Source organism: Carcharhinus amblyrhynchos, chromosome 22 (genome assembly GCF_965287045.1).
Source record: "Carcharhinus amblyrhynchos chromosome 22, sCarAmb.v2.hapA, whole genome shotgun sequence".
Classification (NCBI taxonomy): domain Eukaryota; kingdom Metazoa; phylum Chordata; class Chondrichthyes; order Carcharhiniformes; family Carcharhinidae; genus Carcharhinus; species Carcharhinus amblyrhynchos.
The window spans coordinates 2,208,831-2,220,748 of NC_137345.1; the positions used below are offsets into that span (position 1 = coordinate 2,208,831).

General features: G+C 43.2%; 1 protein-coding gene across 3 annotated transcripts in view; it reads left to right on the plus strand.

Annotated features, from left to right (window-relative positions):
- Positions 1-11,918, plus strand: part of LOC145356840 (tyrosine-protein phosphatase non-receptor type 22-like) — a 101,954-nt gene that overhangs the window by 36,466 nt on the left and 53,570 nt on the right. For 2 of the 3 annotated variants that reach the window (XM_080209764.1, XM_080209766.1), the window contains 3 exons: positions 4,907-4,945; positions 6,919-6,990; positions 10,754-10,813. In XM_080209764.1, coding sequence (XP_080065890.1) covers positions 4,907-4,945; positions 6,919-6,990; positions 10,754-10,813 — 171 coding nt within the window. The remainder of the gene's footprint in view (positions 1-4,906; positions 4,946-6,918; positions 6,991-10,753; positions 10,814-11,918) is intronic. The other variant, XM_080209765.1, reaches the window with a different exon arrangement.

The window sequence follows — 11,918 nt, forward strand, 5'->3', positions numbered from 1 at the left end:
GACAGATAAGAGAGGTGCTAAATGAATATTTTTCATCAGTATTCACACAGGAAAAAGACAATGTTGTTGAGGAGAATACAAAGATACAGGTTATTAGACTAGATGGGATTGAGGTTCATAAGGAGGAGGTGTTAGCAATTCTGTAAAGTATGAAAATAGATAAGTCCCCTGGGCTGGATGGGATTTATCCTAGGATTCTCTGGGAGGCTAGGGAGGAGATTGCAGAGCCTTTGGCTTTGATCTTTAGGTCATCGTTGTCTACAGGAATAGTGCCAGAAGACTGGAGCATAGCAAATGTTGTCCCCTTGTTCAAGAAGGGGAGTAGCAACAACCCTGCTAATTATAGACCAATGAGCCTTACTTCTGTTGTGGGCAAAGTTTTGGAAAGGATTGTAAGAGATAGGATTTATAATCATCTAGAAAGGAATAATTTGATTAGGGATAGTCGGCACGGTTTTGTGAAGGGTAGGTTGTGCCTCACAAACCTTATTGAGTTCTTTGAGAAGGTGACCAAAGAGGTGGATAAGAGTAAAGCAGTTGATGTGTGTATATGGATTTCAGTAAAGCAATTGATAAGGTTCCCCACGGTAAGCTATTGCAGAAGATACGGAGGCATGGGATTGAAGGTGATTTAGCGGTTTGGATCAGAAATTTACTAGCTACAAGTGGTTGATGGGAAATGTTCATCCTGGAGTTCAGTTACTAGTAGTGTACCACAAGGATCTGTTTTGGGGTCACTGCTGTTTGTCATTTTTATAAATGACCTGGATGAGGGCATAGAGGGGATGGGTTGGTAAATTTGCAGATGACACTAAAGTCACTGGAGTTGTGGACAGTGCGGGTGGATGTTGCGGGTTACAGAGGGACATAGATAAACTGCAGAGCTGGGCTGAGAGGTGGCAAATGGAGTTTAATGTGGATAAGTGTGAAGTGATTCACTTTGGAAGGAGTAACATGAATACAGAGTATAGGACTAATTGTAAGTTGCTTGGTAGAGTGGTTGAGCAGAGATATCTCAGTGTCCATACGCATAGATCCCTGAAAGTTGGCATCCAGGCTGATAAGGTTGTTAAGAAGGTGTACGGTGTGTTAGCTTTAATTGGTAGAGGGAGTGAGTTTCGGAGCCATGAGGTCATGTTGCAGTTGTACAAAACTCTGGTGCGGCCACACTTGGAGTATTGCGTACAATTCTGGTCACCACATTATAAAGAAGGATGTGGAAGCATTGGAAGGGGTGTAGAAGAGATTTACCAGGATGTTGCCTGATAGGGTGGCAAGGTCTTATGAGGAAAGGCTGAGAGACTTGAGGTTGTTTTCGTTAGAGAGAAGAAGTTTAAGAGGTGACTTAATAGAGTCATATAAGATGATCAGAGGATTAGATAGGATGGACAGTGAGAGCCTTTTTCCTTGGATGGAGACGGCTAGCATGAGGGGACATAGCTTTAAATTGAGGGGTGATAGATATAGGGCAGATGTCAGAGGTAGGTTCTTTACTCAGAGAGTAGTAAGAGCACGGAATGCCCTGTCTGCAACAGTACTGGATTCACCAACATTAAGGGCATTTAAATGGTCATTGAATAAACATATGGATGAAATTGGAATAGTGTAGGTTAGATGGACTTCAGATTCGTTTCACAGGTCAGCGTAACATCGAGGGCCGAAGGACCCACACTTTGCAATATATTTCCAAATTTAGCAGCATTTTGAAACCAATTGAGAGCCCAAAATATTCCTTCCATTTGCTCATTTGCCTCATCCCCTTAGAGATTGTTTTCCTTGACTTACTGATTCAGTAAGACCAGGATTGGTGGTAAAAGTGGGGGGTGGGGGGCGGGTGAGTGTGGCATTGTTAGTCAGGGACAGTATTACGGAGGCAGAAAGGACGTTTGATGAGGACTCATCTAGGTAGTATGGGAATTTTCTGTAGGCCTCCAAAAAGTTCCAGAGATGCAGAGGAAAGGATTGCAAAGATGATTCTGGATAGGAGCGAAAGTTACAGGGTAGTTGTTATGGGGAATTTTAACTTTACAAATATTGACTGGAAAAGCTCTTTAGTTCGAGTATTTTGGATGGGTCAGTTTTTGTCCAATGTTTGCAGGAGGGTTTCCTGACACAGTAGATAGGCCAACAAGAGGCGAGGCCACATTGGATTTGGTACTGGGTAATGAACCAGACCAGGTGGAGGTAGGTGAACACTTTGGTGATAGTGACCACGATTCGGTTATGTTTACATTAGCGATGGAAAGGGATAGAGTTATAGCTGAGAGAAAGGAAATTATGATGCGATTAGACGAGATTTAGGGTGCATAGGATGTGGAAGGAAACTGCAGGGGATGGGTACAATTGAAATGTGGAGCTTGTTCAAGGAACAGCTACTGCGTGTCCTTGATAAGTATGTACCTGTCAGGCAGGGAGGAAGTGGTCAAGTGAGGGAACCGTGGTTTACTAAAGAAGTTACATCGCTTGAGAAGAGGAAGAAGGAGACTTATGTCAAGATGAGATGTGAAGGTTCAGTTAGAGTGCTTGAGAGTTACAAGTTAGCCAGGAAGGACCTAAAGGAGAGCTACAAAAAGCCAGGAGGGGACATGAGAAGTCTTTGGCAGGTAGGATCAAGGAAAACCCTAAAGCTTTCTATAGGTATGTCAGGAATAAAAGAATGACTAGGGTGAGACTAGAGCCAGTCAAGGACAGGAGTGGGAAGTTGTGCGTGGAGCCCGGACAGATAAGAGAGGTGCTAAATGAATATTTTTCATCAGTATTCACACAGGAAAAAGACAATGTTGTTGAGGAGAATACAAAGATACAGGTTATTAGACTAGATGGGATTGAGGTTCATAAGGAGGAGGTGTTAGCAATTCTGTAAAGTATGAAAATAGATAAGTCCCCTGGGCTGGATGGGATTTATCCTAGGATTCTCTGGGAGGCTAGGGAGGAGATTGTAGAGCCTTTGGCTTTGATCTTTAGGTCGTCGTTGTCTACAGGAATAGTGCCAGAAGACTGGAGCATAGCAAATGTTGTCCCCTTGTTCAAGAAGGGGAGTAGCAACAACCCTGCTAATTATAGACCAATGAGCCTTACTTCTGTTGTGGGCAAAGTTTTGGAAAGGATTGTAAGAGATAGGATTTATAATCATCTAGAAAGGAATAATTTGATTAGGGATAGTCGGCACGGTTTTGTGAAGGGTAGGTCGTGCCTCACAAACCTTATTGAGTTCTTTGAGAAGGTGACCAAAGAGGTGGATAAGAGTAAAGCAGTTGATGTGTGTATATGGATTTCAGTAAAGCATTTGATAAGGTTCCCCACGGTAAGCTATTGCAGAAGATACGGAGGCATGGGATTGAAGGTGATTTAGCGGTTTGGATCAGAAATTTACTAGCTACAAGTGGTTGATGGGAAATGTTCATCCTGGAGTTCAGTTACTAGTAGTGTACCACAAGGATCTATTTTGGGGTCACTGCTGTTTTGTCATTTTTATAAATGACCTGGATGAGGGCATAGAGGGATGGGTTGAATTTGCAGATGACACTAAAGTCACTGGAGTTGTGGACAGTGCGGGTGGATGTTGCGGGTTACAGAGGGACATAGATAAACTGCAGAGCTGGGCTGAGAGGTGGCAAATGGAGTTTAATGTGGATAAGTGTGAAATGATTCACTTTGAAAGGAGTAACATGAGTACAGAGTATTGGACTAATTGTAAGTTGCTTGGTAGAGTGGTTGAGCAGAGATATCTCAGTGTCCATATGCATAGATCCCTGAAAGTTGGCATCCAGGCTGATAAGGTTGTTGAGAAGGTGTACGATGTGTTAGCTTTAATTGGTAGAGGGATTGAGTTTAGGAGCCATGAGGTCATGTTGCAGTTGTACAAAACTCTGGTGCGGCCACACTTGGAGTATTGCGTACAGTTCTGGTCACCACATTATAAAGAAGGATGTGGAAGCATTGGAAGGGGTGTAGAAGAGATTTACCAGGATGTTGCCTGATAGGGTGGCAAGGTCTTATGAGGAAAGGCTGAGAGACTTGAGGTTGTTTTCGTTAGAGAGAAGAAGTTTAAGAGGTGACTTAATAGAGTCATATAAGATGATCAGAGGATTAGATAGGATGGACAGTGAGAGCCTTTTTCCTTGGATGGAGACGGCTAGCATGAGGGGACATAGCTTTAAATTGAGGGGTGATAGATATAGGGCAGATGTCAGAGGTAGGTTCTTTACTCAGAGAGTAGTAAGAGCACGGAATGCCCTGTCTGCAACAGTACTGGATTCACCAACATTAAGGGCATTTTAATGGTCATTGAATAAACATATGGATGAAATTGGAATAGTGTAGGTTAGATGGACTTTAGATTCGTTTCACAGGTCAGCGTAACATCGAGGGCCAAAGGGCCTGTACTGTGCTGTAATGTTTGATGTTCTATGTTCTTTGTTCTTTACTGGGGAGGCAACAGCACAGTGGGATTGTCACGAGGTTAGGGATCTGGAAGCCCAGGTGACACAGGTTCAAATCTCTTCATGGCAAATGTCGAAATTTGAATTCAATAAAAATAAATGTGGAATTAATTGACCATGAAACCATTGTAAAAATCCATTCAGGTCACTAATATCCTTCAGGTAAGGAAATCTGCCATCCTTACCTGGTCTGGCCTACAAGTGACTCCAGTTCCACAGCAATGTGGTTGACTCTTAACTGCCCTCTGAAATATAGTAAGTCACTCAGCTCAAGGGCAATTAGGGATGGGTGATAAATTCTGGCATAGCTGGTGATGCCCACATCCTGCGAATGGATTCAAAACAATATATGTTATGGAAACTTTTTCTTCTTTTAACTGCACGTTGCTGTTGGCGGCTGAAGATTGGAGCCCAATATCAGAAACTGTCATTTTGATGTGTTTGTTTTTCCTTTGTTCTCTCAGGTGGTGGTCATGGCTTGTCGAGAGTTTGAAATGGGACGGGTAAGTTGGCATAGCACACTGTGTCCCACTACCGCCCAAACCCCCATTCCTGTGTGAAGTCTGTGCGTTCTCCCCATGTCTGCGTGGGTTTTCTCCGGGTGCTCCCACATCCTGAAAAATGTGCTGGTTAGGTGCATCGGCCATGCTAAATTCTCCCTCATTGTACCTGAACAAGCACCGGAGTGTGACGACGAGGGGATTTTCGCAGTAACTTCATTGCAGTGTTAATGTAAGCCTACATGTGATAATAACATAAACTTTGAAAGTTAAAAACTTACACACACCCACATCCACACACAGACATATGCACACACACACACGCAGATGTGCGCACACACGCATACAGACACACACACATATCTATTCTTTTAGCCTTTTGAATAATTGAAAAAAATGTATGAATTATTATTCAAAGAAGTTACGCTCATGTTTTATAAATCACCAGTGAGGCTTCAGCTGGAGCACTGTGCCCACCCCTGAGCATCAGACTTTAGGATGTCTGGCGAGGGTGTGGCTGATTTACAAGAACGTTAACAGAGAGCTGAGAGACTTTAGTTAATGTGGAGAGACTGGAGAAGTTGGAATTATTCTCCTTAGAGCAGAGAAGGTTAAGAAGCAATGTAATATACTATGAGGGGTCTTCATAGTGTAAAAGGAATAAGGATTGGTGCACCAATGGACAAATACTTACAATGACAAAAGAATCAGATGGGGGGGAGCAGGTAAGGGGTAAATTTGTTTTACGTAGGGCGGAATTCTGCCACTTTTTTGGCAAAGTGTCTTCTCGGGGATTGGGGGCTGGGGAACAAAGGATAGAACATCGGCAGCATTGGTGGGTTTTCCTGTCGTATTTTTAAATTGGTGGACAAATAAAATGTAAGGGACGTCTTGACAAGTACATGAATGAGATGGGACTAGAGGGATATGGTCCCTGGAAGCGTAGGGGTTTTTAGCGAAGTCAGGCAGCATGGTCGGTGCAGGCTTGCAGGACCGAAGAGCCTGTTCCTGTTCTGTAATTTTCTTTGTTCTTTGTTCTAAAGGGCGGGTCCCACAATGTCATTGCTAACAGGGCAGGTTCTGAGTGAACCTGTCCCACCAGCAACTTAGGTTTCTGAAAGATTGGAGTGCTGCTTCTAAAGTATAGCCAGACGTAAAAGATTAGAAATTGAAAGATTCCCAACCCAATGCAAACCCCCCCCCCACCATCCCATCACAGAGCTCTGCCCTCCTTCTCCCCTCCCCCAATCCCCTGGCACTTCTCCCATGGAACTCGAACCTCCCCCAACACCAACACCATGAAAATCACCCCCTTCCACCCCTATGGAACCCCCTCCTGGCACTGTCTGGGCACAGTCCCCAGCATTGCCTCCTGGCACTGACCCCCTGGCACTACCCATAAAGACTTGGGATTCCCGTTAGGCCATGGCCATGGGTGGAGCCAATTGATTGGGGAAATCTTGTTGTTATAAAAGCCATTTTGGGATCATGTTCAATTCTCTACCTCATGGCTATTCCTGCTCCCGGCAAAAACAGGAGCAGAAATTTCACCCCAGAGTTTTTTAAGTGCATCTTGACACACACTTTACCCTTTCTGGAGAATATTGGTGGAAGGATTCCTGTGCTGATTATCCATCCATTGAACCACATCATGACCACATCTTCCATGACCAACAAGTCAAGGTTCGGAATGTGAACCCTGAGCATCTAATCCAGAGGTTGCGAACACTACCAATGCACCACAAGACCTTCGTATTTGACACACTGAGTTTAATGATCTGGAATGTGTTGCTGAAGGAGTGTTAGAAACAGGGGAATTGGATAAATATTTGAATGGGGAAAATAAATTGCAGGGGGTGGCAAAAGAGCAGAGGACAAATTGGTTAACTTTTCAAGAGGCCTGCACAGGCACCTTGGGCTGAATGGCCTCCTGTGCTGTATTTTCTCTGATTTATGTCTGTCTTTACTTTTTTTAGAAAAAGTGTGAGAAATACTGGTCAAACATCGGAGAGGATCCATATCAAACTGGGCCATTCCGTGTTACTTGTGTGAGTATTTTAACAAGGGGTGAATTCTCTTCCCTCTGAATAGGAACACCTTATATCAGCTCCCTGTTTATAATATTCTCGATGACTGTTGGAGAGCATTTGGGGGCAGTGCCTATTCTATCAAAAGGTTTTGGTAGGCTGTAGAAAAGGGCCAGGAGCAATATGGAGCAGGGGTAATTAATAGGAGTAAGTAATTGGGAGAAAACCAACTTTGATGGGATGAGAATGGATCTGAGTTGAGTGATTTAGAATGGCAATTTGCCTGTCATATGAGGAACAGTTGAGGACTCTGGATCTGTAATCGTTGGAGATTAGAAGGAGGAGGGGGGATCTTATTGAAACTTACAGGATACTGTGAGGCCTGGATAGAGTGGACGTGGAGAGGATGTTTCCACTAGTAGCAAAGACGAGAACCAGAGGGCACAACCTCAGGCTAAAGAGACAATCCTTTAAAACAGAGATGAGGAGGAATTTCTTCAGCCAGAGAGTGGTGAATCTGTGGAACTCTTTGCCACAGAAAGTTGTGGAGGCTGAGTCATTGAGCGTCTTTAAGGCAGAGATTAATAGGTTCTTGATTTGTAAGGGGATCAGGAGTTACGGGGAAAAGGCAGGAGAATGGGGATGAGAAAAATATCAGCCATGATGAATGGCAGAGCAGACTCAATGGGCCGAGTGGCCTAATTCTCTCCTAAGTCTTATGGTCTTATAGATGTTGGCAGAAAGAACAGTGGCTAAACAACTAGGTATTTTCAGAAAGGCAGAATTGTAGATGATGTCAAGGTAAATTTTTTTGAAGGGGAATAGAAGGACAAATAAACAGATGACGGGAAAGATGGATGTGAAGATGGAAGGAAGAAGTGCGTGTATGACAGATGTCAGGTAGCAAACACAACTGAGATTCAGGCTGAATATGGAAGGACCAGGGGAGAAGTCCAAAAATTATTAAGTGTCAGGTGATTTGTTTTGGCAAGAAGAATATGGAGAGACAGTATAATGGGGAAATTCTAAAGGAGATGCCAGAACAGTGGGACCTTGGTGTATATGTAAATGAGTATGGAAGACGGTAGGGCATGTTGGGAGAGCAGTTAATAAAGCACAGAGTAGATTGGGTTTTTTTAACAGGATCATTGAGTACAAGAGTAAGAAGGTCATGTTGAACTTGTATGTGACACTAGTTAGGCTTCTTCTGGAGCACTGTCTCTGTATCTGGACCACACTTGAAAAAGGATTTGAAGGCATTGAAGAGAATACAGAGATGATTTATTAGAATGATCCCAGGAATAAACAACTGTAGTTATGAATATAGAGTCATAGAGGTTTACAGCATGGAAACAGGCCCTTCAGCCCAACTTGTCCATGCTGCCTTTTTTTTAAAACCCCTAAGCTAGTCCCAATTGCCCGCATTTGGCACATATCCCTCTGTAACCATTGTACCCATGTAACTGTCTAAACACTTCTTAAAAGACAAAATTGTACCCACCTCTACTACTACCTCTGGCAGCTTGTTCCAGACACTCACCACTATGTGTGTGAAAAAAATTGCCCCTCTGAACCCTTATGTATCTCTCCCCTCTCACCTTAAACCCATGCCCTCCAGTTTTAGACTCCCCTACCTTTGGGAAAATATATTGACTACCTAGTTGATCTATGCCCCTCATTATTTTATAGACCTCTATAAGATCACACCTCAGCCTCCTACACTCCAGAGAAAAAAGTCCCAGTCTATCCAGCCTCTCCTTATAACTCAAACCATCAAGTCCTGGGAGCATCCTAGTGAATTTTTTCTGCACTCTTTCTAGTTTAATATCCTTTCTATAATAGGCTGACCAGAACTGTACACAGTATTCCAAGTGTGACCTTACCATGGTCTTGTACAACTTCAATAAGACATCCCAACTCCTATATTCAATGGTTCTGATCAATGAAATAAACCATGCTGAATGCCTTCTTCACTACTCTGTCCACCTGTGACTCTACTTTCAAGGAGCTATGAACCTGTACCCCTAGATCTCTTTGTTCTGTAACTCTCCCTAACACCCTACCATTAACTGAGTAAGTCCTGCCCTGGTTCAATCTACCAAAATGCATCAACTCACATTATCTAAATTAAACTCCATCTGCCATTCATTAACCCACTGGCCCAATTGATCAAGATCCTGTTGCAATCCAAGATAACCTTCTTCCCCGTCCATTATGCCCCCAGTCTTGGTGTCATCTGCAAACTTTGGTAGATTGAAAAGGTTGAGTCTTTTAACCTTGGAGAATAGAAGGCTGAGAGGGGACTTGATGGAGATAGTCAAGATCCTGAGGGGATTCGGTAAGAGTAATGAAAAACTCAAGAGAGCATCGAGGACACAGATTCAAAATAATGAGCAAAAGGAGTAAAAGTGATGTGAGGAAATATTTTTACACCCAGGGGGTGTTTAGAGTCTGGAATGAACGTCCTGTGAGACTGGTAGAGGCAGGTTCGATTGAGATGTTCAAAAGCAAATTGGATTGTTATGTGAAAAGAATGTGCAGGGTGGTGGAACTGGGTAGAATGCTCTTTCAGAGAACCAGTGCAAACTCAATGGGCCAAAAGGCCTCCTGCTGCACTGAAAAGATTCTGTAACTCTGTGAAATTTGTTTTTGCTTGCAATCAGGAAACAATGGTTTACCCGTCTTTATTGCAAAGATGTTTGAGTTACGTACAGCTTTCATAAAACTACAGTTGGAGGACCGTCTACAGGCCTGGGCCGGAATTCTCCAGCCGATCACACCCCACCGGCGCTGCAAGCGAGGACAGAGAATTTAGCACTCGGACTTGGGACCACAGAATCCCGCCGGCATGGACGGCTGGGAAATTCCAGCCCTGAAATCCACACCTAGGAGAGGGTACACTTGTTTTTGAGGGGATGCCACCAAGTTTACCAGAATTGACTCATGGAATGGGAGGGTTTACCCATGAGCGGAGATTTAGTGGAATCAGCTGACACTCTCTGGAGTTTAAAAGAACGAGAGCTCACCTGATTGAAATGTATCAGTCCTGAGAGGCTGTTTTCTCTGGTTAGAGTCTACAATGAGGTTCGCAGTTCTAGGATAAACGGGGCAGACATTTCAGACTGAGATAAGCAGAGGTTGCTTTACTCAGAGAGCTGTGAATCTTTGGAATTCTCTACCCCAGAAAGCTGTGAATACTCAGTTAATGGAAAGTTCATGAAAATGCCCTTCATATTTAGAAGTATATTTACAAAAGCACAAAGGAAGGCAGTCATTTAATTCTGAGCTTTATATTTACTGATGGGGTTTCTCACTCTGGATATGTTCCTGGAGGTTATATCGCACATTAAAATTTTAGAACGTTTGAATTTTAAAAGGGGAACTGGATAAATTTTTGAAAATGAAAGATGTACAGGACTATGGGGAAAGAGGAGCAGCAGAACTATGTGACGGCATGGTGGCACAGTGGTTAGCACTACTGCCTCACAGTGCCAGGGACCCACTGTCTGTGCAGAGTCTGAACATTCTCCCCGTGTCTGCGTGGGTTTTCTTCGGGTGCTCCAGTTTCCTCCCATAGTCAAAAGACATGCTGGTTAGGTGCATTAGCCATGCTAAATTCTCCCTCCATGTACCCGAACAGAAGTCAGAGTGTGGCGACTAGGGGATTTTCAAAGTAACTTCATTGCAGTGTTAATGTCAGCCTATTTGTGACACTAATAAGTAAAGTTAAATAGTTCCCTTCACTTTATTAATGTTTATTCAGAGTCTCCCTCTCATTCTGCAGGAAGAAGAGAAGACCAAATCAGAATATATCATTAGAACATTGAAAGTTCAGTTTCAAAATGTAAGTAATATGATTAAAGGAATTGTGGTTAAATGATTATGGTAAAAACACACAGTTATCATCGTCAATCTGACATTATTAACTCTTAAACTGCTGGCTTCTTGGGACAAACAATTTTCTTCTACGTTTTCAGCATTGGTTATGGAACATTGATATGGTGATTAATATTTGAGTGAAAATATTTTTGCTGTTATTGCTGTCAATTCAGTGAAGTTATAAAGATTTACAGCATGGAAACAGGCCCTTCAGCCCAACTTGTCCATGCCACCCCTTTCTTTTAACCACTAACCTATTCCCAGTCGCTGGCATTTGGCCCATATCCTCGATACCCGTCGTACCCATGTAACTATCTAAACGCTTTTTAAAACACAGAATTGTACCCACCTCTACTACTACCTCTGGCAGCTTGTTCCAGACACTCACCACGCTCTATGTGAAAAAAATTGCCCCTCTGGACCTTTTGTATCTCTTCCCTCTCACCTTAAACTGATGCCCTCTAATTTTAGACTACCCTACCTTTGGGAAAAGATATTGACTATCTCACTAATCTGTGCCTATCGTTATGTTATAGACCTCTATAAGGTCACCCTGAAGCCTCCTGCGCTCCAGAGAAAAACGTCCCAGTCTATCCAGCATCTCCTTATAACTCAAACCAGCAAGTCCCAGTAACATCCTGGTAACTCTTTTCTGCACTCTGAACTGTACACAGTATTCCAAGTGTGGCTCTACCCAATGTCTTGTATAACTTCAACAAGATGTCCCTACTCTTATATTCAATGTTCTGACCAATGAAACCAAGCATGTTGAATGCCTTCTTCACCACTCTGTCCACTGTGACTCCACTTTCAAGATGCTATGAACCTGTACCCCTAGACCTCTGTATTCTATAACTCTCCCCGATACCCTTCCATTAACTGAGTAAGTCCTGCCCTGGTTCGGTCGACCAAAATGCATCACCTCACATTTATCTAAATTAAACTCCACTTGTCATTTGTCAGCCCACTGGCCCAATTGATCAAGATCCTGCTGCAATTCTCGAGAACCCTCCTCACTTTCCACTATGCCAGAAATCTTGGTGTCATCTGCTAATTCACCATCCGAATTG